This window comes from Topomyia yanbarensis, chromosome 1 (genome assembly GCF_030247195.1).
Source record: "Topomyia yanbarensis strain Yona2022 chromosome 1, ASM3024719v1, whole genome shotgun sequence".
In the NCBI taxonomy this organism is placed as follows: Eukaryota; Metazoa; Arthropoda; class Insecta; order Diptera; family Culicidae; genus Topomyia; species Topomyia yanbarensis.
In genome coordinates, this window is record NC_080670.1 from 30,825,496 (window position 1) to 30,849,658 (window position 24,163).

The 24,163-nt window shown below is 42.3% G+C and overlaps 2 protein-coding genes and 1 long non-coding RNA gene across 4 annotated transcripts; 1 reads left to right on the top strand and 2 right to left on the bottom strand.

Moving 5' to 3' along the window:
* The first annotated feature begins 3,890 nt into the window (after nucleotides 1-3,890).
* LOC131677264 (uncharacterized) lies at nucleotides 3,891-5,360 on the top strand. 2 transcript variants are annotated; one of them, XR_009303314.1, is made up of 5 exons: nucleotides 3,891-4,115; nucleotides 4,206-4,370; nucleotides 4,423-4,745; nucleotides 4,805-4,973; nucleotides 5,122-5,360. It is a non-coding gene; the product is annotated as an uncharacterized LOC131677264 (long non-coding RNA). The 2 variants fall into 2 exon arrangements; XR_009303315.1 differs by lacking the exon at nucleotides 5,122-5,360 and having other exon boundaries at nucleotides 3,891-4,058; nucleotides 4,805-5,009.
* Nucleotides 5,361-14,316: 8,956 nt separating this feature from the next.
* LOC131677250 (NPC intracellular cholesterol transporter 2-like) lies at nucleotides 14,317-15,003 on the bottom strand. Its single transcript, XM_058956971.1, has 2 exons — nucleotides 14,847-15,003; nucleotides 14,317-14,773 (listed from the first exon to the last, which is right to left on the bottom strand). The coding sequence occupies exons 1-2, from the start codon at nucleotides 14,917-14,919 to the stop codon at nucleotides 14,382-14,384; spliced, it is 465 nt and encodes a 154-aa protein (XP_058812954.1). The 5' UTR covers nucleotides 14,920-15,003; the 3' UTR covers nucleotides 14,317-14,381.
* Nucleotides 15,004-22,995: 7,992 nt separating this feature from the next.
* On the bottom strand, nucleotides 22,996-23,678 carry LOC131677251 (NPC intracellular cholesterol transporter 2-like). The gene is made up of 2 exons (XM_058956972.1): nucleotides 23,529-23,678; nucleotides 22,996-23,460 (listed from the first exon to the last, which is right to left on the bottom strand). Exons 1-2 carry the CDS (start codon nucleotides 23,596-23,598, stop codon nucleotides 23,069-23,071), a joined length of 462 nt encoding a protein of 153 aa, XP_058812955.1. The 5' UTR covers nucleotides 23,599-23,678; the 3' UTR covers nucleotides 22,996-23,068.
* Nucleotides 23,679-24,163: the final 485 nt, after the last annotated feature.

Genomic DNA, 24,163 nt, shown 5'->3' on the forward strand with positions numbered 1-24,163 from the left:
ACTCTTACTAACAAAAATATCCTCCTCCCGTGATACTTGTGGAGTGCGCAGTAGTATATACGGCCTCTAGCAAAAGCAAGTATCGGACTAACCATTCCTTCCCTTTCCTTCCGCGATCTACGTTCGGGCCTGGCCGGCGCCGGTATTGATAAAAAACACTTTAGGATTACCAGGAGCTGCACATTGAAAGATGTTTCGCTACTCTCAAGCATAATTATCTACTGATTTCCTGTGCAACTTCAGCTAGTCCCGATCGATAACGGAGTAGCAGCCAGGGGTGGTCGCACAAGCTCAAGCTCAAGCAAGCTCAAAATATAAACAAAAGAGTATTGTTTCGCGGATTTGAAAAATTTGTAAAAAAGTTATTATAACAGGTTTATAGGCCTATATTGGCTCAAAAACTCATCTGTTTAAGTCTTTTCAGAACTCGATAGATGCGAAAAATTTTAACATTTTTCAAATAGAGGTTAGTTTCTTAGATCGACGTACAAATGAGCAATAGTATTCATTTTATATAAACACTAGCTAATGCCCGTTGCGCGTTGCTGCGACTTTCAACGAAAAAGGAGTAAAACGCAATTTATCCCGAGGCGCCATCTGGCGGATAGGTAATCCCCAACTAATAGCACACAAATACGCTCCATAACAATTGTCTACTACGTATACATTTTTACGGCTTTCGGTTGAGCCGTTTGGGAGTCCATAAAACACATACATGCAAACAATGACACGATTAAAATAATAAATTAATTAAACATACTTAAACATATTTATTTTTCCCAAATTAAAATAATTCTAGACCCTTAGGAAGAGCAATTCAAAACTTGTCTAGTTTAAAAGAGAAGCAAGTTTTCGGATAATGAGTGCATCTGTGATATTGATTTGTTTGTGGTAATCTTGTTCTAACAGAGACAAAAATATACCAAGTAAAAATATGATTGAAATCTAATAATTGAATTAACACGAAATTGGCTAAATGTGAGTCATTAGTGTCTCCGGAGGTATTTATTATCGTAACAAGTCCTTCCTTCTGATACTGAATGTCTAAAGATTCATCCCCCTAAAAGTGAGATATCTTCTGAGAGCTATTCATTGAAACGCAGTTTTCAAAAATAACCATCAAAATTTAAAAAAATATTGTTCTGGACCCTCCGTTCTATCATTTCAAAATTTAATCTCAGATGAAAGAGGAGTATCTAAGCTTTCCATTAGTGAGTACTTCAGCGGTACTGTCTTTTTTGTATAAATATTGTTCTACCAGAGACACCGTGATATGATTATTACATTGGCGACAACTGTACTCGTAAATCTTTCAAGCGAGATAACAGTATATTTTCTAAGTGTTTCGGCATATATCAATCGAGATGTTTTCATATATTACGGTTTAGAATATTTTGTTGTTTTATATCTACTGAGTTTTCAGCATGTGAAACCTACGATTTACAGTTTTTCAATGTAAAAGCTTGCCAAAGCATACGTGCCCTTGTTTATGTAATTTACCCTTTAATTCACAATGGTCTGTTTACTTACTGAATACAAGAGAAAATTTTTGTTCGAACGATGCTGTAAATTTTTGACACCAGAATTGTTACTATGGACCATTTGGCAGGGAATGGTAAATAAATCGAGGAGATTGCCACCTTAGAATTTTTAGCCAGTAAAGATCAGCCGGAAATGAACTGGAATTCTGGATGGTTCCAGTTCGTATTCGGGCTCCAGTGACACAACCGATTCTAACTAGAATCGGCTGTGTTACTGGAGCCGGAATATGAACTGGCACCAGCCAGAATTCCGGTTCATTTCCGGCTGAGCTAAAACAGTGGTAATTAGTGTTTGTACTGCGTGAACGCACATCGGGGGTGCTCGCGGAAAATAACCTTTTTTGGACGAAAACGCGGTCGGAAGCGCCTAAAAAGTTTTGCCCGCGGTGGTTTAAGGACGAATGTGTTAGCAAGTGATGTTTTTCGCGCATGAGCAATCCGTTTAGTGACCTAAAGTTTGGTTTTCACCGAATCCACCTTCATTGGAAAAGAGGTTTTTCGGCGGCCATTGTTTTTTTTATTCTTTCGCTCTCGTTCCTTACGTGATCACAGCCGTAAGCTGTGAGTGTGTTAGTAAATAATAGCTGTGGAAGATGTTACACTCTAAATAGCATATGTATTGTGATAATATCATTCATGGCAACCCTGTCAAAAAAATGCGGACGAACATGGTCAGGCGATTTAAAAAGTTTGACGTTTGACTCAACTCGCCTGTGCTAATAGACCTTTCTCGTCAAAAAATTTTATATGCAGAACAGCTTCCGTTTTCAACGCTGGATCAATTCTGAATACTGTCACGTTAATTTGGTGTCTCTAACTATTGAAAAAATCAAAAATTCTTCGAGCTGCCCATTTTACTCTGTTTTCCCCTGTCCTATTTTACCTCGATTCTCCATACTTTTTCACCATTTGGATGAACTTCGAGTGGGGAATATGAAATAAAGTTACGGCGGGTAGCCTATAACATAGTTCCAGTAGCCTGCCGCTAGCCGGCATCTGTTTTAATCTGGCTATTCGCCGTTTCGTTTACTGGGTATGAACTCCAAGAGTTCATTCCAATTTGTCAAAAACATTGTTTTGACGTAGATGAACCCCAAAACAGTGTTGCAGAATATACCGATTTATCGATATTGCGCACTTCCCACCAACCTGGACTCCGCACTTTCAAAGTGCGAGTGATCAAACTGCTACTGAAAACTGCGAGCTGTCAAAACACATGTATTTCACGTGATAGCGATGGTACTTTCATAGACAGAGCAGTCGAACTAACCAGTCTATGAGAAGAATTTAATAGAAGAGTAGTAAGTGCGCAGTGCGGTTAGAATCCAGTTTTTAGTGCCACAAACAATATTTAAACCGATTTTTAATTTCAATACCAATAATGTTACTAAAAATACCGTTTTTTTTTCTTACCATAAAAATCACGATTTTCATATAATAAGATCAATATTATTACGTATGGGCCTTTTTAGAAAATGTCTTCACCTTTCCACATCAAATCATCCGGAAATTGATTGAGCAATCTGCCAGGTTACCAAATACAAATATGTTAATACGGAATGCTCTGACGATTTTTTGAGGACACATTTTATGACCCAGGTACACCCATAAAGGTACACTGTCAGAGTGACAGCATACTTTGATGAAATTGTGCTAAAACTGGCTGCACTGATAGATTTGTTTTTGATTGATTGACACTTCTAAATATTTTAGTTTTCTGCAGAAAAAATCTCAGAAAACTAACGACTGATTTTTGTCGACGTCGGGCACCAGTTACAGTTACAGTTTGAAATTATATCTCACCTCGGATGAACGCGCCCGTTATGTGTTACCCCGCAACAGCTGACTTAACTGATTGTTCAAATCCTCGAATTTATCCTGCTCGCTGTCGTTCATGTTTTTATTACTTTCCCCTAGTTCTACACAATCATTAGCCATTGGATCGGTTCGTGATTTTAGGGAATAGTAAACGTTATGAAAAAATCCATTGTATAATATAATTATAGTGTATAGTTCATGAATCCGAAGTGGTTCAAAAGGATGTCGCTGTACAGATTCAGAGCGGCCGCTTCCAGCTCAGCAAAAGTGAAAACCACTTGACGGTTAAATTCGTAGTGTGTCCGCTGATAGCGCTCGGGGACAGAAAAATCTCATAGGTCAGAGTCGCTTCCGACTTCGTTACCATCAACATTAAACACAACAGCACGATACTTGGAAAGGACATTCTGCAACATTCTTTTTCATGTCTAGATGTCCTTGTTGATTTACAGAACAAACATAATGGAAGCGTATTCGACACGCACATATTCACTCGGGCCAACCGTGTGACTCATTTGGAAGAAGGACTCATCGTCGGTTTCATGGCAGCGAAGTGAGCAGACAAAAAAGGCATCGTTTTTTTTCCACATGATCGTTCTGAGCAAAATTCAGCGATTTGCCAGGCATAAACCACCGATGAGACAGTACCCGTTCGGATTCAGGACGTTTTCCCATACATTGTACCCGGTCGAAGCGATGGTAAGCGATGCAGATAACTGGGTCAAAAAGGCGGAGGTTCTGGGAATTTCTGCACTCGTAAGTGTTCTTTTTGTCATAACCACCTAAACTATTTTTGGAGCCATCATTGTTTCATGGGATTTAAATTTCCCTTTTCAATAAAAATAGGTTAGCGATCTGAGTATGACCAAGGACAAGGAATCAGAACCGGCGACTGACAGTCCAGAGAAAGAGAATGCGGAAAAACCTTCTAGTCCATAGCTCCTGAAGAAAAACGAGCTGAAGCGAATATGGAGAAACAGCTTCCTCCACGGAAAATGCAGAGGCATGCAAGTAAGTCGAAATATTTAGTGTCAGCTTTAAAATTACCCGATTAATCTTTTAGCGCGGCGAATGCAAGTTTGCTAATTGAAATTATTCGCAAAGATCTAGTAGAATTAAAACTGGAGGTGCTGCGAAACGATCCTTTTTCGACGCTATACTCGGTTAAAACTATCGACGCTTTGCACCTGATGCCGGAACTGCCCACCCCGAGAGCAGATGAGCGCTGGGGAATGTTTTCAGCCACCTGGAGGAGGAAGTTCAGCGCGGAAGAAATGTTACCAGACTTCGCCGATCTGGTATCTGGACTTTTTTGATGATCTCATACAGATTGGGTGTGCAGATGGGCGTTTAAAGTTCTGGGAGGGAACGACTGGTAACTTTTAGGTAAATTGGTTGGAGTCATTTGTTTTTTATTACAACTATTGACGGACGTTTCATTGCAGGATATATATGAAGCTGAAAACAACCACAACAATGGGGTAACTAACATAAACCTCGCCGGTGACAAAGTGATAGTCGCACGGTTGAGTGAACGAATCGATTTTCTGAGACTGGAAACGTACACGTAAGGTTTTCAGATCGATTGGGGATTTACGTCTGCATATGGGCGAAGTAAGTTCTATGTTTCAAGCAATTTTTTAAGCTCACCTAGGGCGCAGACAGAATTTACTTGTTCTTTTAAAATACTGTATATTCTAAGTCATTTAATTTTCAGTCTGTAATGAGTGTCATCAAGTGCCTTAATTCTTTTTCTTTTTAGCCCACGTACGCAGCGGTTCGGCAGGAAGCATTAGTTTATTTCAGCAACCCGCCGGCTCAAATCCGTCCACAGCGTTGCCAGCTCAACATCACGCATCCGAGGAGGAGCTTCGATGTATGCTATAGTTTCACCAGCAGGGTCACCGGTGACATGTTTGGAAGTGGCGGGCGGTACAGTCATTACTGGCAGCCAGGGCCACACTGTTAACGTGTTCCGGCTTGATAGCCACCTATTGCAGTTCACCCCAAACGGCCATTGCGGTCCTATCACATGTATTTTCATAGACCAGTGGCAGGCCAAGATGGGCGCATCTGGTTGCCAGGATGGTGTGCTATGTGTGTGGGACTTGATATGGGGTATGTCAGCCAAATTTACGGTATGGCCTAAATCTACATAATTAAATTGATTGGTTATTTATAGGTGCCTGTATGTACAAAATTGAAGCCCATGACGACATGACGTCGCACTTGCCTGTTCCCCGAGTTACGCAATATCGCTCGGACTGAACGAACGAATACGGTTTTGGGATAGATTTCAGGGTCAGCCGCTCAACACCATGACCGTCAGTCATGCATATTCATCGCTTGTGATGCTGACGCTTCTGAACTAAGCCATTGCTAGCACGAGTTTTTGATTTGGAAGGATAGTTGCTGAGGACCATTCTCATAATAGTATAAAGGTTCTAACCTCAAAAAACAGACAACAATAAAATGTATTTCTTTCAGAGTTTATAATATCCATTACATGATCAAATGCGCTGATGGGTTAGGCTTTGGATTCGGCTATATTCCATCGTCATTGAAGCTAGATCATAGAATCATGTTAATTTGACAGACTGCAAGTGTTAGTAGCACGAACAGCTAGCAGCCCAGCTAGTATTGTTCTTTCTGCTTGCAACCAACCTGGTTATATTGATGTCAATGCTAAATTCGCTGTTGCAGCTGTATGGTCGCTATACTGTTCCATGTGTTATGGGATTCGCTATTAACATGGGACAGTTATGCTTAGAGCACCAGATTCTAAAAGCGACCAATTTTGGCCAATCACTGGAGACAAAATCACGCGTAACAATTAATAATAAATTAAATTGTTGCTGAGTAATTTTTGTTGTACATGAATAAAACATACCGATTGCCTCGTTACCTATGCTGCCCTGATCCGCATAACAGTCCCATTTGGGTTTCCTATGCAGATGGGACAGTTATGCATATCACGGCAGTATGGCTAAATAACCATTAGAAAGGTTATGAGCTTATGTTATCGCATTTTATAATCATTTATACTACGTAACAATTAATAATAAGTTACATTATTGCTGAGTATTTTTTGTTGTACATGAATAAAACATACCGATTTCCTCGTTACCTATGGCTAAATAACCATTAAAAAGGTTATGAGTTTATTGTTGTCGCATTTATAATTATTTATACTACTTTCAAGTGATCGATTTTAAAGATACGACTCGCACTTTAAGCACCCCTTCACCGCGCCATCAAAATAAAAATAAGTCATACTCCTAATGAACTAATATTTATTAAAATATTTACTAAATAAAAACATAGACCTGATAGTTCGTTTGCAAAAAAAAAACACCGAAGCACAGTGAGTTGGTGTTAATGCTCTATCTGTGATCCTATAGTGCTGCAGGATTTGGCCAACATTTATACTATTTTTATTCAATCAACTTTAAGGAAAATGTATCACGTGAACGCTATATATATGGACTTCTATACTTGGTAATTGTTCCGAATCACACTCGACCTGGCCTTGGGTACAAGATATTTGCTTGATCTCCCACGAGCATGGTCCTACCGGAGTGTTTGCCTCGCCCGATACCGGGGCAGCCTGTCCTAGCGAGGCTGCCTCTTGTGAATCGGAACCGCTGAACATTCCGATGAGGGCATGCCCAACGGTGTTACCGACGAAGCCGATCGCTACACTACCAGCAGTAGCTGCGATTTGAGCAATTAATCCAAAGGCCTGGTTGGGAGCTACCATTGGTGCAGCGACAGCCGAGTGTGACGCAGACTGGACCATCGGCTAACTCGATTCCGGCGAGGTGAAGCGGCTGCAACTGGTGCGGACCTATATTGCGATGTATATAATTTCAAGGATTACTAGAGATTACCAATTACCAGAGATCATCAAAATGTTTTGTGGCTAATGTTGTAATTCAGCAAAAAAACAAAACAAGTTAAATTGATCGCAACAAATAAAATCGCTTCGAATCGTGGACAAGAAAAATCTAAATGCCAAATTTAATGGAACATTACCTAATGACGTCAAATAAAAATGAAAGCCTAGCGAGCTTGTTAATACAAGATATTCGCATTTAAAAGTAAACCAAATCAAGTTTCTCATACTGTGGTCGAATAAAAAAAAATCTAAGCCTATGTAAACAAGCTCTGCGAAATGTCAAAAAAGTGAGGTTAAACATTTTCATCCAATGTTCTACAGCGAGAGGTTCATTTTAGTTTGTTTACATTGCTAATGAATTTTGTACTGCGATTCACCACTTCATTTACCGCGTTGCCAAGAACTTAAGTGAAAATATTCAAAACAGTGCTGCCCAAACGCACATTTTAAGTCCCACCATTCTTGCTGAGGTGAAAAAAATATTCAACATTCTTGCATATTTCAAATTTTAAAAAATCATTAAAAAATCATGATAGCTCCTAAAAATCTCATTTTTACGGAAATGTTCTTATAATTGTGTAATCTTTCGATTAAAAATAAGAAAAACAGGTGTTAGGTCTGACGAGAAAGGTCTATTGCCCCTACAGGAACAAATGCAATTTGCGAATGCGATTTAAAGGCAATTTCAATACTTAGACAAATTTTCTGGCGGCTGAAATGGACTTGGTTGTTTTTTTGCGTTTTTCAAACATGGCGGTTCATGTTTGGCTTAAGTTTAAAATTGTTTTTTTTTAAACAATTGACGTGTTCCCGCTTGTATTTTGTTTGTTTAGTGCACTTAATTTAGCCAACGAATGTGGAAAATTGTGGAATCGTGTGTAAGTATAGTGGAACAAGATCTCTGAGTCTAAATGAAAGTCAGATTGTGGTAAGTTTTGGTGTGCAATACGAATTTCACCATCGATTCTTCCTATAGTCTGGTGGTGATTACCTAGTGTACCGATAAATTTATGTGAGTAGATAGTGAATCCGAAAATAATTATTATTTTTAATTTTCATATCAGGCAATTAAGGGCGATTAAATGGCGCGTTCCCTGGGCGATTTAAGGGCGGGTAGAGCGGCAAAAAAATGACGGCGGCAAATCGCCCAAATGTTGCATATAAAATAGCCCCCTAATTGCCAGCAAATTGCTGGCAAATTGTAGGGCAATTAGCGCATCCGAGTTGGCAAATAGCCCCCCGCTAGCCAGCAACTTGCCCTTTTTGACTGGGAAAAGATACCTGTACAGCCTGTGGGCTGAGAGAACCAGCCAAAAAATTAAGCAGAAAGAGCAAAAAGGACCTCACAGTTGGCTGGATTTGTTGCGACAGCTGCTTTAAGTGGTTTTACACAGTCTGCATACGGGCAAGTAATATACCTCTCCCGGAAATTGTCAACTATTGGTACTTCTGTGAGAAGTGTACCATACTCGGAACTCTTATTCAGAAACAAGCGTCGCCCTCTCATACCCCAGTTAATCCCGATCTCACCAAAGTCAACGAAACTATTATCGAGCTCTCGAAACAGCTGGAAAAACTCCAAACCGAGCTAACTACGAACTGTGTAGCTTCGAAAAAGCAACTCGATAAATTAAGAAACCGAATTCAAGCTTCAGATCAACTCCAGGAACGACAGAAGGTGCAAAGTACCTTGGTTAATACCCTAGAAACAAAGCTCGAGGTGATCGAATCTGGCGCTAAGCTTGCTAATACCTGTCTCCAAAGTGTAAATAAATACAGAATCGCGATTAATAAGATACCATACCGAGTTGGAGAAAACGTCAAAGATCTCGTGCTGGATATTTTGAATTTTTTGGGTGTCGACGAACCGGTGTCACACGTTACCGATTGTTTCAGAGTTCCGGTTAAGCCCTCCAAGTGGAGTGACCGCTCCATTACGCCAACTATCATCGTCGTTTTCAGCCACAAAGAGGTGAAGGAAAAGGTTCTCAATCTATATTTCCAAAACTACAAGCAAGCTAAACTATCCAAACTTGCTTTGGAGTATAGATTTACTCTGAACGAGGTGCTATCCATCCAAGCCTTCAGAATACGTAATCTTGCACTTCGTCTCAAACATAAAAAGCTAGTCGACTCGGTGTTCGTCCGGAACGACGCTATTTCTGTTCGTCTGCCTCATCAGAAAAACTACATATCGATCACCGATCTCAATCAACTCCTGCAGCTGAACACGTCTCGTGAGGATTCAGCTGACGAGTCTTCGATTTTTTTCGACGCTATGTCCACCGATAATTTAGACATTACTAGCTGCAACACAAAATAGCACAATAAAGCAACGTGATCATGACAACTAACGGCAATCACCTGCGAATAGGGCTATTAAACGTCCGCGGAATCGAAAGACACATCGACGGAGTTAAACTAATTTTAGACCGAAAACAGTACCACTTCTTCGGACTCAGCGAGACCAAGCTCAAAGCTAGCTCCCCAATTTGACCAGTTAAGATACCTGGTGATAATTTTGTGCGACACTCGCTCCCCTGTGGAAGAGGACGGGGTGCCAAAGCCTGCGGTGGAGTCGGACTGTATGTGGCGAAGCATGTCAAAATCACCCCAATAATCAAATCTTCATTTGACCCTGCTGTTCCGATTGCTCAACGCGTGGAGTTTTTAGCCATTAGAGCCAAAATTAACAACCTCAATGTTGGTGTAGTAGTGCTGTACAATCCATCTGGCAACAACCAATTTCTAATTCAAAGATATGAAAATCTCCTTGATCTGCTCGAGTTCAGCTTCGACAGGATCTACATTGTCAACATTTCTGCAGCACAACCTTCCAGCAACCTTACTGATTTACGACGGCTTCACCAAATCTTCAACCTTACTGTCCTGAATACTCCTCCTACCCGTATTACAGAAACTTCCTCGACTACAATTGACCTTTTGGTCACAGGCTCTCCCAACTCAATTGTGAAGTCATCGACGTCAATAGGTAACTCAATTTCTGACCACGAAGTTGTTTATCTAATCGCTGACATACGAGTGAGGAAACCACCCCCGCAAAGAAGAACATACAGAAACTTCCGCAGAGTCAACCTAGTTCCACTACAAGCAGATTTCCAGGCTAGAGACCAGCAGCCAATACTGGAATGCGCTGAAGTCGATAGGAAAGCGGAGCTTGTGACAGAGGAAATACGAGTGCTTCTTGACCATCATGTTCCCGAGCAAACCGTTATAATACGCGATCAACGTACTCCATGGATCACAAGCGAAATCGAGCGAACAGTTAAACTCAGAGACCTGGCTTTTCAACTTTATTCGAGAAACCCCAACAGAACAAGAGGTGATCTTCAATGGCACGATTATTGCACCAAACGCGACAGAGTGAGGACACTAATTGCGACTGCAAAGAAGAAATATGCGGACAAAAACTTTTCTCCCGGGCTACCTGCCAAGAAACTGTGGAGTAATCTCCAGAGGGATGGTATTCACAACAACGCCAAACGTAACATAGCTGATACGCAAACTGATGTTCAGCAGCTAAATCAGTTTTTCGCCGAGGGTCACTCGCACCTTCAATCACAAAAACAGCAATCAGCTCCAACTTTACCTCCGCACGATAACGACAGCAACACCAACTGGAATAGTACCACCCACAGAAGGTTCACATTCAGGCGCACGGATGCAGCAGACGTGTCGAAGAGAATCTTCGAAACATCATCAAACGCAACGGGTTCGGACAATATCCCCATATTGTTTGTAAAAATGCTTTGCCCTTTCATACTGCCTCTACTTGTAAATCTTTTTAATGCCATCATCGACTCGCACAAGTTTCCCGAACTCTGGAAAAAAGCCATAGTCACGCCGATTCCGAAAACAGCAAATCCTGTGGAACCTAAGGACTTCTGGCCGATAAGTGTGCTTCCCGCGATTTCGAAAATTTTAGAGAAAATACTGCTTCATCAAATTACCGAGCACTTACAGGTGCTGATCCGCCACTCTTATACAAGCATCAGTCAGACTATAGAAAACAGCATAGTACTACCACAGCCCTTGTTAAGGTTGTGCATGATATATTCAACAGTTTCGACGGAAATCTCTGCACTGTCATGGTACTTGTGGATTTTTCCCTGGCTTTTAATTGTGTTCGACACATAAAGCTGCAGCAAAAGCTCCAAACTGAATTCGGCTTCGATGAATCGGCTGCTCAACTGATTAGATCCTTCTTGCAAAACAGGAGCCAAGTGGTTAAGCTTGGCGAAGAGGTTTCCATGGAGAAGTTTCTTGTGGACGGAACCCCACAAGGATCATGCCTTAGTGCGTTACTGTTCAGTTTATTCATAAACAGCTTACCCCGCACTCTCAGCTGTGAATATCACCTATATGCCGACAATCTACAAGTCTACATCTCCGGACCAATAGCTGATGTTAACATGCTGGTACACAGAATCAACGAAGACCTGTACTCTGTTGAGCGCTGGGCAGCCGAAAACAACCTATTTCCCAATCCCAAGAAAACTCAAGCCATCGTTTTCTGTAAGACAGGGTATATTGTTCCTACAGCTGACATTATGTTCTGCGGAGAGGTTGTTGCAGTGAGTGATAGAGTTGTCAACCTAGGGCTGCTAATGGACAACAACCTTAAGTGGACTGACCAAATAAACGAAGCGACGATGCGAGCATACAACATTCTACGCACATTTAGACGATTTGCACCAGTACTGCCTCTTCAAGTGCGTCTCAAACTAGTCCAAGCGGTAGTGTTACCGCGCGACGAGTCAAACGTTGCAATGTGCAACGTCTCAAATAAAGTATAAACAAAAATAAACCATGCGCTAGCCCTCAGCCATGCGTGGGTGAAGAAAACAGAAATAAAAATAGAACCAGAGCATGAGATGCATACGGGAAATGTTTGCCTATCAAATAATGTAATCAATGCAAGAGGTCTATTTGGTTAGGCTAGGAACTAGTATATAAGGCCAAAGATTGTTAATAAAGTTAGAATTTTTCGGTTAGTCTTTATCGATGCGTCGTGCTGTACACACCGAAATTCTCCCCTAAAGGGTTTTGAAGGTTCTTTCGCTGCGAAAACCGTTCTTTAATCCGTAATAGTAATATAGGTCTCCACTTGCAGTGAGATACTAGTCTATTTTGATTTCAACGTCTATCTCAGCGCTAAAAGAACTGTTCTTATATTGATGTAAAACAATTCCACTTTAGAAGCGCCGGCTCTCATATCGTAGAGCACTAGCCTAAAGTCTGAAGAAGTTTATCTCAGTAAAAGAACCAATTCCACGAAAGGACGTCTCTAGGTGCCAGCTGTCAATCGTTTCGTTTCCGTTTTCTTCGCGCGGAAACAGGTAGTAATGCCCGTTTTCACTTACTGTGACATAGTGTACTATCCTGGCCTCTCGGCAGAGCATAAAGAAAGACTGCACAGATGCTTTAAATCGTCGATCAGATTTGTCTTTAAAATGACAAGATTCGAAACAACAGCCAACGTGCGAAACGCGATTTTCGGCCATGATCTTCCCGACAACTACCGTCACCGAATATGCTGTTTTTTTCGCCAGGCGTGGGACGATAAACTTCCACAATACATCATGCAACATCTCCAGCGAGGGCTGATGGAACGTACAAGAACGTTCCTAATTCCGCAACACTCATCCAGCAGAAAAAAGAGCCTACTGATATACGGAGTTCCGCTGTGGAACAGGCTATCCACCGATATCAAAATCAAGCCAACACTGTCCTCCTTCAAACTAGCACTTAAATCAAACTAGCACAAAACTAAGACAGTATGTACTATTGTTGTTAAATTAATCTTCCCATGTATAACTTCCATTTAAGATATTATTCCTTGACCTGATTTATAGTACTAAACTGACAGGCTATCGTACGATTAATAATAAACAATAAACAATGTTCAGCTAAAGCTGAATAAATAAAGCATCTGTTAAAACGTTTAAAAAACCACGAAATGTTTGTTGGGTGTTGATATCATGAACATGAGCTGCGTTACTCCGCTTGTCAAATTCGATAATATTCTCAAGAACAAAATATCTTAATAACGCACAAAGAAATTGCAAAAATTATGAACAACGTTGCTTAATTTGCTGTTGATTTAGTCGATATACAGTGCGCGACAAAATAAAGTACGCATGTTATACAAAACTCGCTTTCTTGTATAACTCTATATCGGCCACCTAGATTTATTATATGTTCTAATAAAATGTTCCAGGACCTGTAATATTTTGAATTTTGATGAAAAATACTTGATACTTGGGGATACTTGATTCCCTGGCCATATCTCATAATCTATACGCGCATAAAGTTATCACAATATAAAATTAAATTGAGATATTTGCTCGTTTATGATGTTTAAAAAACAAATCTGATGTATTACGTTTGGTTTGGAAATGTTGTGTAATATTTTAGTAAATATGTGTTTAAATCCATCTCGAAGATCTTTTTACAAATTTTTTGAACGGTTGTATGAGATCGTCGAACTAATTATTTATAAATAATTGCATGTACGATTACTTTCTAAGGGCTTTTGTCTAGAAAAACACGTATGGATGGCAAATTAGATGCTGGAATCAGCTACTGGCAATGTGCACACTCTTGCTAGTAGACTGGATGCTGGCAATATGTGTAACATATTCATAAGAACAGAAAAATTTCGAAAAAATTTAGTATTTTCTTGCTAATTTAGTGTCCTAACAAATTTAAACACATATGAGTAGTCAAATGAAGAAAAATGGGCGAAAATTACAAATTTTCTTCTTTTGCGCCATCTTGGATTTATCTACCAGCATCGTTTGCCAGCATGAAATTCAGAAACGTCAGAATTTTTCATGCTGCCAATTACCAGCAGCTGATATGCGTTTACATTATGCTGGCATCAGCAGATGGCATCCAGTACTAATGTAAACGGGCCATATTCTATTCTACATCTAAGCACAGATCTAAGTTAAACTCATTTCGGAACGGGTTCGGATTTCTGAATGGAGTCAGTTTGATCACACACTGCGCACTGGACAAAACAACAACAAAAAATCAATCACCAACCGTCACGTTCAACTTTTATTACTATAAACTTATCACAGCATCCAGCACCCTTTCTACGACTGAATGTAAACATCAAACGCAATACAAGTCAGGTCCTGTCCGTTGTCACCCATTAATCCGACCTCAACCTGAACGGTAATTCCGGATATCGGGAACGGTTCACCGTGGTAGTCCAGAACGTAATCGAACACCTGACCGACCGTAACCGGACAGGTACCGGGGGCCGTTCCAGCCGCACACGCATCCTCCAACCCGTCCGGAATCGGGAACGGAATTTCCAGACCGAGAACACGGATGGCAAGATGAGCTGTTAGCGTTTGGGTGTTCTGGTTGCTAACGATGCCCTTGGCATGGGCAACTATCGGATCCCCGACTGGGATGGTGCAGGGTGAAGCGGTGCATCCGTTGACTTCCACCGATTCCGGCAGGGGTGCTCCGTTGGGACCTGGGCATTTGGGAGGAGGTAACAAATGTTACATGTTTTAAATTGGCATGTAACGCTGCGAATAGATACTTACACTGGCGGGGATAGCCACTCTGGGCTAGCACGAGAGCTGGCAGGAAAGCCGCGATCAGCAGAAATTTGTACATCGTTAGGTCGCACTTGGTGGTTCAAGAATGACGCACAAAAATCGAATGCCTAAGCGCTATCGAGGGGGTCAGTTATTTATATACGAGACTCCTGCGATTAGCCTGGTTGGGTTTATCTGAAATGATTTTCGAGTTTCTACAAAATGGAATCTTGATTACCTAATAATAACGTAAGATTAGATTGGATTGACTGTGCGGGAATGCAGCCGTCCCGGCAGACAACCCCTGTAATTTTTTATCAACTACATCTAATAAATTCTTGTAAGAACGAGATTGTGTATTTGTTTCCATTATTTCATAAACTTTTTCGAATAATCATCGAGATTATTACATTTTAACGACATTCAATTAGCGTAGCAGAACTACGAATCACTCAAGTCCACAGCATGCTTACTGGCAAAGACAGACTTGTCCCTCTTTCAGTTGCGGATCCAGGGGGACGGTCCTGGGGGTCCGGACCCCCGAAATTTTTTAATTTCTTGAGAAATTTCAAAATGGTTTCTATTTTAAATTCGTTCTAAATTCACAATCATTCCAAACCAGATTCAACCACCGAAACTGATTTTAATTAAATGAGGGTATTACATATTACGTATTTTCCAACGAACATTTCAAATTCGAAATTGCGGACCCCCTCCGAAATTTTTGTCTGGATCCGCTCCTGCCCTCTTTACCGTGCAAACCGGCATGTTGTCGGTTCTTACGGTAAAGAGGGACTAAAGAGTCTGTCTTTGCCAGGAGACATGCTGTGACACGAGTGATTGATAGTTATGCTGACTAAGCTAGACCCCCATCAGCAGAAGACAAAAGTTTAGCCCGTAAGGTATAAAGCCCGTTCTAATCAAAGTAATATATACAGGTATGGCGAAGATGGCACTTTGGTATTCGTAAGATGAACCTTACATGAGTGGTGTGCGTGATCACAGAATAAAGCGATTTGCTTTCGTCATAGCGTTCGTTCCGCTCGTTGTGCTTCTGGATTGTTTACATTTTTTTGGTTGCCAACACTAGCAAACCGTGTGTTTTGCCACACCTATATATATATATATATATATATATATATATATATATATATATATATATATATATATATATATATATATATATATATATATATATATATATATATATATATATATATATATATATATATATATATATATATATATATATATATATATATATATATATATATATATATATATATATATATATATATATATATATATATATATATATATATGTATATATATATATATATATATATATATATATATATATATATATATATATATATATATATATATATATATATATATATATATATATATATATATATATATATATATATATATATATATATATACGGCATTATGTTCTGATGACCCTGCCACTTCTAGTTTTCCGATCTGTATACTTCACATCCTTGCTCTCACTTGAGTACTAGGCTTTAAATTTCCATAACTTTCCCTTACAGTGTATTTTTATCGCTGTTAGTTTTTCGAAAATTGGAAGAATGACGTCACGTGAAAAGCAACGTCGCGAATTGATTTTGCGCAAGCACCTGGAAAATCTTCAACTCTCTCATTGGGACATCCGAAAACAACTCGGAATCGTGCAGTCAACGCACAGTGGTACAGAATGCAAATTTAGCAGGAATTGTAAAATTTTCCTAAAGCTAAACAGCTTACCATTACAGTTGTGATTCGCTGGTTGGACACTTTTAAACTGGACCGCTTTTTAGTTGGACCTCCGCTAGTTGGACCATTGTCCAACTAAAAAAGCATCTGAATGTCAAAATCTTATGTCAAATTCATTTTGGCAATCAATCTGACAATTATTAGAGATGTGAATAGATGCAAATACACTACTAACGTCTCCTTTGGAGAGTTTTTGACGTCTGTCAGTCGGTCCAATTAACGAATCAAATTCGTTAGTTGGACAGAGGTGTGGCCCAACCAGCGAATCACGACTGTATTGTCTTTGAAAAGTTTTCTTAGATTGTGAGCCCCTTTTTTGTTAAATCATTAGTTTTTTTTGTTAGGGCAAACTCTGCCACTGCGACCAGGTTATCTTTTGTGGCTACCCCTGTTTTCTCTACATGTTACAAATGGCCCGAATCCCATGTAGTTATACTTAGTTATACTTAGATGATACTTAGCAGGACAATGACCCGTAAATAAACCTGTGATTATACGTAAATCATTTCGTTTTAGATCCATCAGTTTTTTGGCTTTTTGGATAGTGAACAATGTATTCCAAGAATGTTGGATTTGTCATCAGTGATCTAGGACTGCGAATCGAAGTGATTTAATGTTCATTTCAATAGATTTTTAACTTATGAGGCATTACGATTGTAAGATTGTGTTTAGGGGCCATCCATAAATGACGTAGCATTATATGGGGGAGGGGGGAGTTTTGTATTTTGTGATGATGTGTGACGACAGGGGTTAGGGGGTCATGTCATGCTACGTAGCTTTTTTAAAGGGGAATAGGGGTTGACCTGAAGTCACGACAATCTTACCAGTTTCATCTATTTAACATCGTTTTAGATTTTTTTAATTTTTTTACGGGGACAGGGAGGGGGGTAAGGGTTACCATCAAGCTACGTAATTACCATGGGGGGTATATAGAAGTTTGTGACGAAATGCTACGATGGGGGAGGGGGGTGTTAAAAATCACTCAAAATATGCTACGTCATTAATGGATCGTCCCTTATATGAATATTCCTATGTGACCGCAATAGCCAACCTGTAACTACGGACCCAAATCAAAACTGAATGAAATTCAATAGCAGTCAATGGGAGTACATATGTATTATATCTTTCATTTGAAATCAAGTCAGAAGGCGCCAAAGGGAGATGGACTGATCGTCGAAGCGAACGATACGAAGTCCTACGCCGCTCTTCTCAAGAAAGTGAGAGAGAATTCAGAGCTAAAGGAGTTGGGAGAGAACGTCGTTAGAACGAGGCGCACTCAGAAGGGTGAGATAAACTTCGAGCTGAAGAAGGATCCGCCCGTTAAGAGCTCGACCTACCGCGAGCTCGTTGCTAAATCCTGCCCACTACAAGCTGGCGGAGACCGGTGAGATAAAAGTTAGATGGTCGGTGTGCTCGCTGAGACTTGCTCCGCAAGTTACCAAGCAGATGGAGCGATGCTTCAGATGCTTTGACCTCGGACACCTGGCGAGGAACACTGTGTAGAAAATGCGAAGAAAATGAGCACGTTGCTAGAGACTGCACGAAGCAACCAAGGTGCATGATCTGCAAATAGGAGGAAGGAAACAACCACACGACGGGAGGCTTCACATGCCCTGCGTATATAAAGGCACGCCAATGATGATGGAGAAAACCCAGCTTAATCTCAATCATTGCGACATTGCACAGCAACTGCTGGGGCGGCCGACAACAGAACGAAGTGTGACGTTGCAATTATTGCAGAGCCATCGTGATCCTCCTGATAACGGTAGCTGGGTGGTGGATAGTGCAGGGATGGCTGCAATACAAGTAATGGGCGGTGGTTTCCCTGTCCAAGAGGTGGTGGATAACATACACGAAGGCTTCGTGATCGCCAGGATCAACGGTGAATTCGTCTGTAGCTGCTATGCTCCCCCAAGATGGACACCAGAGCAGTACAATCGGATGCTGGACGCACTAACCGACTCGTTAGTCGGACGAACGCCTGTTGCTATACGAGGAGACTTTAACGCTTGGGCGTGGAGTGGGGTATCAGGCTGACCAACGTAAGAGATTACAGCTTATTGGAAGCCTTGGCGAAGCAGGATGTGAGACTGTGCAACGAAGGTTCCGCTACCACATTCCGAAAAGACGGTCGAGAATCCATCATCGACATAACAGTCTGCAGTCCGTCGCTGATGGATAACATGAATTGGCGAGTTAGTGATCAGTACATTCATAGTGACCACCAAGCGATCCACTACACCATTGGTCGCCGAAATTTTACGGTAACGCCAAGAGTGAGAACTGGCGAGCGGAAGTGGAAAATAAAGGACTTTGACAAGGGCGTTTCTGTGGAAGCACTTCGTGCTGACAGCGTCATTCCAATTCCGACTGCCGATGAGCTGTCGGAAGCTGTAGCGAGGACATGTGATGTAACAATGGCAAGGAAAATGGAGCCGAGGAACTACCGGCGTCCGGCGTACTGGTGGAACGAGAGCTCTGCATCCTCCGGGCTGCTTGCCTAAAAGCCAGAAGACGCGTTCAGAGGGCAAGATCTGAGGCAGTTAGAGAAGAGTGTAAGGTAGCATTCCGGGCGGCTAGGGCCGCGAGGTAGTGCTAAGCAAGTCCACCTGCTATAAAGAGCTGTGCGGAGAAGTAGACGCCAATCCCTGTGGCAATTCTTACTGTGTCGTTATGACCAGGATCAAGGGTCCAATGACGCCAGTCGAAATGTGCGCCGACAAACTGAAAATCATCGTGGAGGGTCTTTTCTCGAAGCACGACCCAGCCGCATGGCCCCCTACACCGTACGTTGATCCAACGACGAGCTCCTTATTGTAGCAAAAGGACTGAAAGAGAACAAAGCTCCCGGACCAGATGGTATCCCCAACGTGGCTCGGAAGACAGCGATCCTAGCGTTTCCGGACATATTCAGGATAGTTCTACAGAAACACATGGACGAAGCCTACTTCCCGGATAGATGGAAGATCCAGAAGCTGGTGTTGCTGCCAAAACCAGAGAAACCACCAGGAGATCCTGCTTCGTATTGGTCTATATGCCTGCTGGATACTCTTGGTAAGCTTCTGGAAAGGGTCATCCTCAATAGGCTGATGACCTCTGACCCGGAGAAAGTTTTAAAGCAAAAGAGAAGGGGTAATCGCTACTGCGCCGTGGTAACGGCAGACGTGAAGAACGCGATCAACAGTGCTAGCTGGTAGGCTATCGCCGTGTGCGGATTCCGGACTATTTGATTCTGAAAAGTCACTTCCAGAACCGAGTACTGGTCTTCGAAACGAACATGGGGCAGAGGTCGATTAACGATAACAGGCGAGACCCTTGAGGAGGTGAAGATGTTGACGGCAGAGACAGTAGACACCGTGGAAACCTGGATGGCTGACGTCAAGTTGTAGCTGGCTCACCACAAGCCCGAGGTAGTGCTGGTTAGCAACAGTAAAAAAAATCCAGCGTGTCAAGATCAGCGTTGGGGGACTATCCATCCCATCGATGCGTGTGCTGAAGCACCTGGGTGTGATGGTCGAGGATCGGTTAAATTAGAACAGCCATGTCGACTATGTATGCGAGAAGACCGCGAGGACAACTTACGCATTGGCAAGGATCATGTGGAATGACGGAGGAGCAAGAGGCAGCACAAGACGTCTCCTGGTGGGTGTTTCGTCCTTAATACTGAGGTATGGTCAGATGGTGTACCGGTCTGGGCGCTGAACTCAAAGCGGAACCGAGCGAAGTTGACAAGCACGTAATGACTGTCGCGAGTGCGTACTGAACGATATCGTCGGAGGCGGTATGTGTAATTGCCGGGATGATTCCCATCTGCATCACTCTAGCTGAGGACGTGGAATGCTACCATCGGAGAAATGCATGTAATGCAAGAAGACTGGTGCGGGTGGACTTGTTGGCTAAGTGGAACAACGCTGAGAAAGGAAGGTGGACCCACCGACTGATCCCAAATGTGTCTGCTTGGGTACATAGGAAGCATGGAGAGGTGTAGTTCCAATTGACGCAGTTTTTCGTCCAGGCATGGATGCTTTCGGAAGTACCTGCATCGCTTTGGACACGCTTCGTCACCCCTTTGCCCGGAATTTGTGAACGTGCAAAAGACGCCGGAACACGTGGTTTTCGTATGCCCTTGATTCGAAGAAGTCCGAAGGGGTATGCCTGATATAACTGTGGACAATATCGTCGAAGAGATGTGCCGCGACGTGCTGTCAACAGAGTGGTTACGAGTATACTCTGCGAGCTGCAGAGGAAGTGGCGAAGGGACCAACAAAGTAGCGTCATTGGCTAAATTCCGCCGCCGGGGAACTCTCCGTCGGTGTAGACTGGGTTCACCGTCGGGAACCAGTTGAGTAGTACACGACGTAGCATCGGGTTCGGGTCGTCGGAGTGCTAGTGAACCGGACGTCAGGCTTCACCGGAATCGCCGGACCGACCTCGCTACCCTACCGGATAGCTCGTGAGCAGGCTAGATCCATCGCCGGGGATTAGAACGAGTAAACCGCGTCGAATAGCTATCAGAGGGTCGTTGGGGGCTCCGCCCAGAATCGCTAGGTGGACCTCATCACCTACTGGCTGGCCCGTTGAGTAGGCTAGGTCCACCACCGGGGACTAGACCGAATAGACGAAGCGGGGAGCATATTGGTTCACAGAAACGTACATTAGAATCGGGAGCAATATTTCGCCGGGGAACTCACGGTAGGGTAGATTTGCCGCCGTGGTTTACCCGACAGAATCGTGATGAAAAGGGGAGCTAATTGACACACGAAACAAACACCGGTAACGAAAGAAAGTCCGTTGTTGGAGAAATCACAGTCGAAGTAGGATAATATCTGAGTTGATCTCGATAAAGCTGGGGGCTAAATGGCTCAAGGAAGCTGGTATCGTTGTCGGGGGGTATTCCTCCGTCGGGGAACTATCGGTCGGAGTAGGGTGAGTTCACTTTTGGGGACTATTCTAGTAGAACGTGATAAGGCCGGAAGCTGAATGACTCACGGGAACAAGTGCTAAATGGCTCAAGGAATCAGCACCTAAACGGCTCACGGGGACGAGAGCTAAACGGCGAAGTAATAGAGGGAGACATGAAGTAAGAGAATAATCGAGAGTTAAATCAAAGCTCATAGGTCGAGCCATACAATGAATCAAGTGAGGCTCCGAGATAGACCAGAAGAAAGAGGTGCGATGAAAGCACAACGATCTCCTCCCCCCCCATGAAGTGACGTAGTTCCGTGGGGAAGAAGGGCGTGAAAAGTTAGGATTGTTTTGGTGGTTTGCCACGAACGTGAGTCGTGAGTCCCACACAGTGCCAGTACACTACGGGCCAGGCTTTTGAAGCTTTTTAAACCTTACTATAAAAACACACACACACATACATGCACACCCTCCCTCCGGGTCTCGATTAAAAAGTCGATTTTGAGAGCAATTTCAGTACCTTTCTATTGAGAAAGGCAAAAAGGTTTTGTGATTTATAAATACGAATTTGATTATTAAAATAAAAAGATGTGACTCCAATATGGCGGACCAACAAGTGATTTTAACTATTTTGACTGAAATACTAACTGTTCAGATACACTACAGGCAGGCGCAGCACGTTCTCGAGACAGCGCAACGCGAAGCATTCTGGGAACATAAATAATGCCATGAAAAGGTTTCTATCTGGAGCGTGCGTCTCGAGCCGAGAGCGTCCCATGGCAGTCAGAGAACCGCTTCGAACAATGGCCTGTAGAAACTTTTTTGATGCGCGAATCGAAAATCTCGGTTATCACAATGTAATAGACAATAAAACCTTTCAAAAATGTAAAGAAAAGTTTTCGAATGTCGCTGACAAAGTTCGTTCTACGGTCATTGTATACCATCATTGGTAGAACGCGACTGGTCATAACGTTGCCTAGGGCCACGATACACTACGAAATGGACGAAAGAATGCCGAAGCAATTCACCACATGAATGTAATGATTTGAGATACTGAAGAATTGCCTTCGAACTGGTTGGATTGCGTCTGTACTATCCACAGAATTGATTATAATAACTATTTTGACGTAACGCCCCTCTTGACCGGAGGTAGTTCCACGTCTTCAATTCAGCAGACTGCGTTCAATGACAATGCTTTAGTGACGAACTCCAAAACGGCTTATTTGTTTGCAATGAATGCGCATTTAAACGGAACCCATCTGGAGGTCATCAGCACTGTTATTCGATACACAAAAAACAGGACCCCATGGGATAATCCGACAAGCCGTATCGGTTGCGATAAGTGCTACACTGGTCTGATGGTCGTAATCCATTATGTTTTCATTTTTTTTTAATGATTAGATTGAAATCTTCATCGGAGGCAATCAGTAGTCTCAATTACCACAACAACAGTCCTAATCAATTTCAACGATTGCATACAAAAAAAGAACTTTATTTCACCTCCAATAAATTACGTAAACATTGTTCCAAGTGGGTGGCGCAGCTTATGGCAATATCTGTGCATCAAAGGCAACACAGGTTACGTGAGCACCGTTGTCGGCCGTCAAACCCACCTCAACCTGTACGGTAACACCCACTACCGGCAGCTCCATTCCGGGATGATCCAAGGTGTAGTCGAACACCTGACCAACCGATACCGGACAGGTACCGGGCTCGACTCCAGCCGCGCATGCATCTACCAGTTCCGGTGGAATCGGGAAGGGGATTTCCAGTCCAAGCAGCCGTACGCTGATGTGTGCGGTTAAGGTTGCAGTGTCTACCGGGCTGACAATATCCAAACCGTGGGCGACGATTGGGGAGTTGTTCTGAATCGGACATGGAAGGGCCGTGCAACCGTTGATATCTACGGTAGCCGGAAGACCGGCTCCGTTGGGACCTGTGGAGTGACAGATTAATGCTACTGTGAGCGGAACGAATACTTTGAGGTTGTGGTAAGATACTTACACTGGCGGACTGGAGTTATTCCCAGCACAAGAGCTGGCACCAAGCTGACAAGCAGTAGGAGTTTGTACATATTTGTGTTGCTAGAGGAACTCAAGGCGGAATGGAAGTGTGACTGCTACTGGGACTATTCGGCCAACAAGTTTCTTTATATATCGAAAGCGATTCCTGGAAATCCTTATCCCAGTGGGTCTATCGTTGGTCGGAGTCTCAAAGCAATGCCCCCGATTATCTAATCATTATCTAACTACGTAATCGGTGCATTTTTTGTACCCTACTAGTATCAATAGAAATAATGGCATCAGAGTTGCAAATACAATCCGTACGAACTCGGAATCTCGATTGACTTTCACTGCGCAGTAGATCAGTGGTCAAAAGTCCAATGTTCAAAACTGCAGACTATGCAGTGAGTTATTACTCAATGATTTGCACATTTATTATTGAATAAAATGAAACGTCAAATTCGTAATAAATATCGTTCGGGTTGAATTCAAAATGGAACGAATGATGAAATAGAACAACATACTAATCGCAAGACCCCATCATAATCCAAACAGGGAGCAGTCAATATTTTAAGAAGAGTTTTGTTAGTTATCAATGCTGGCGTTTAATGTCGAATGGGTCATAAAGCCAAATTT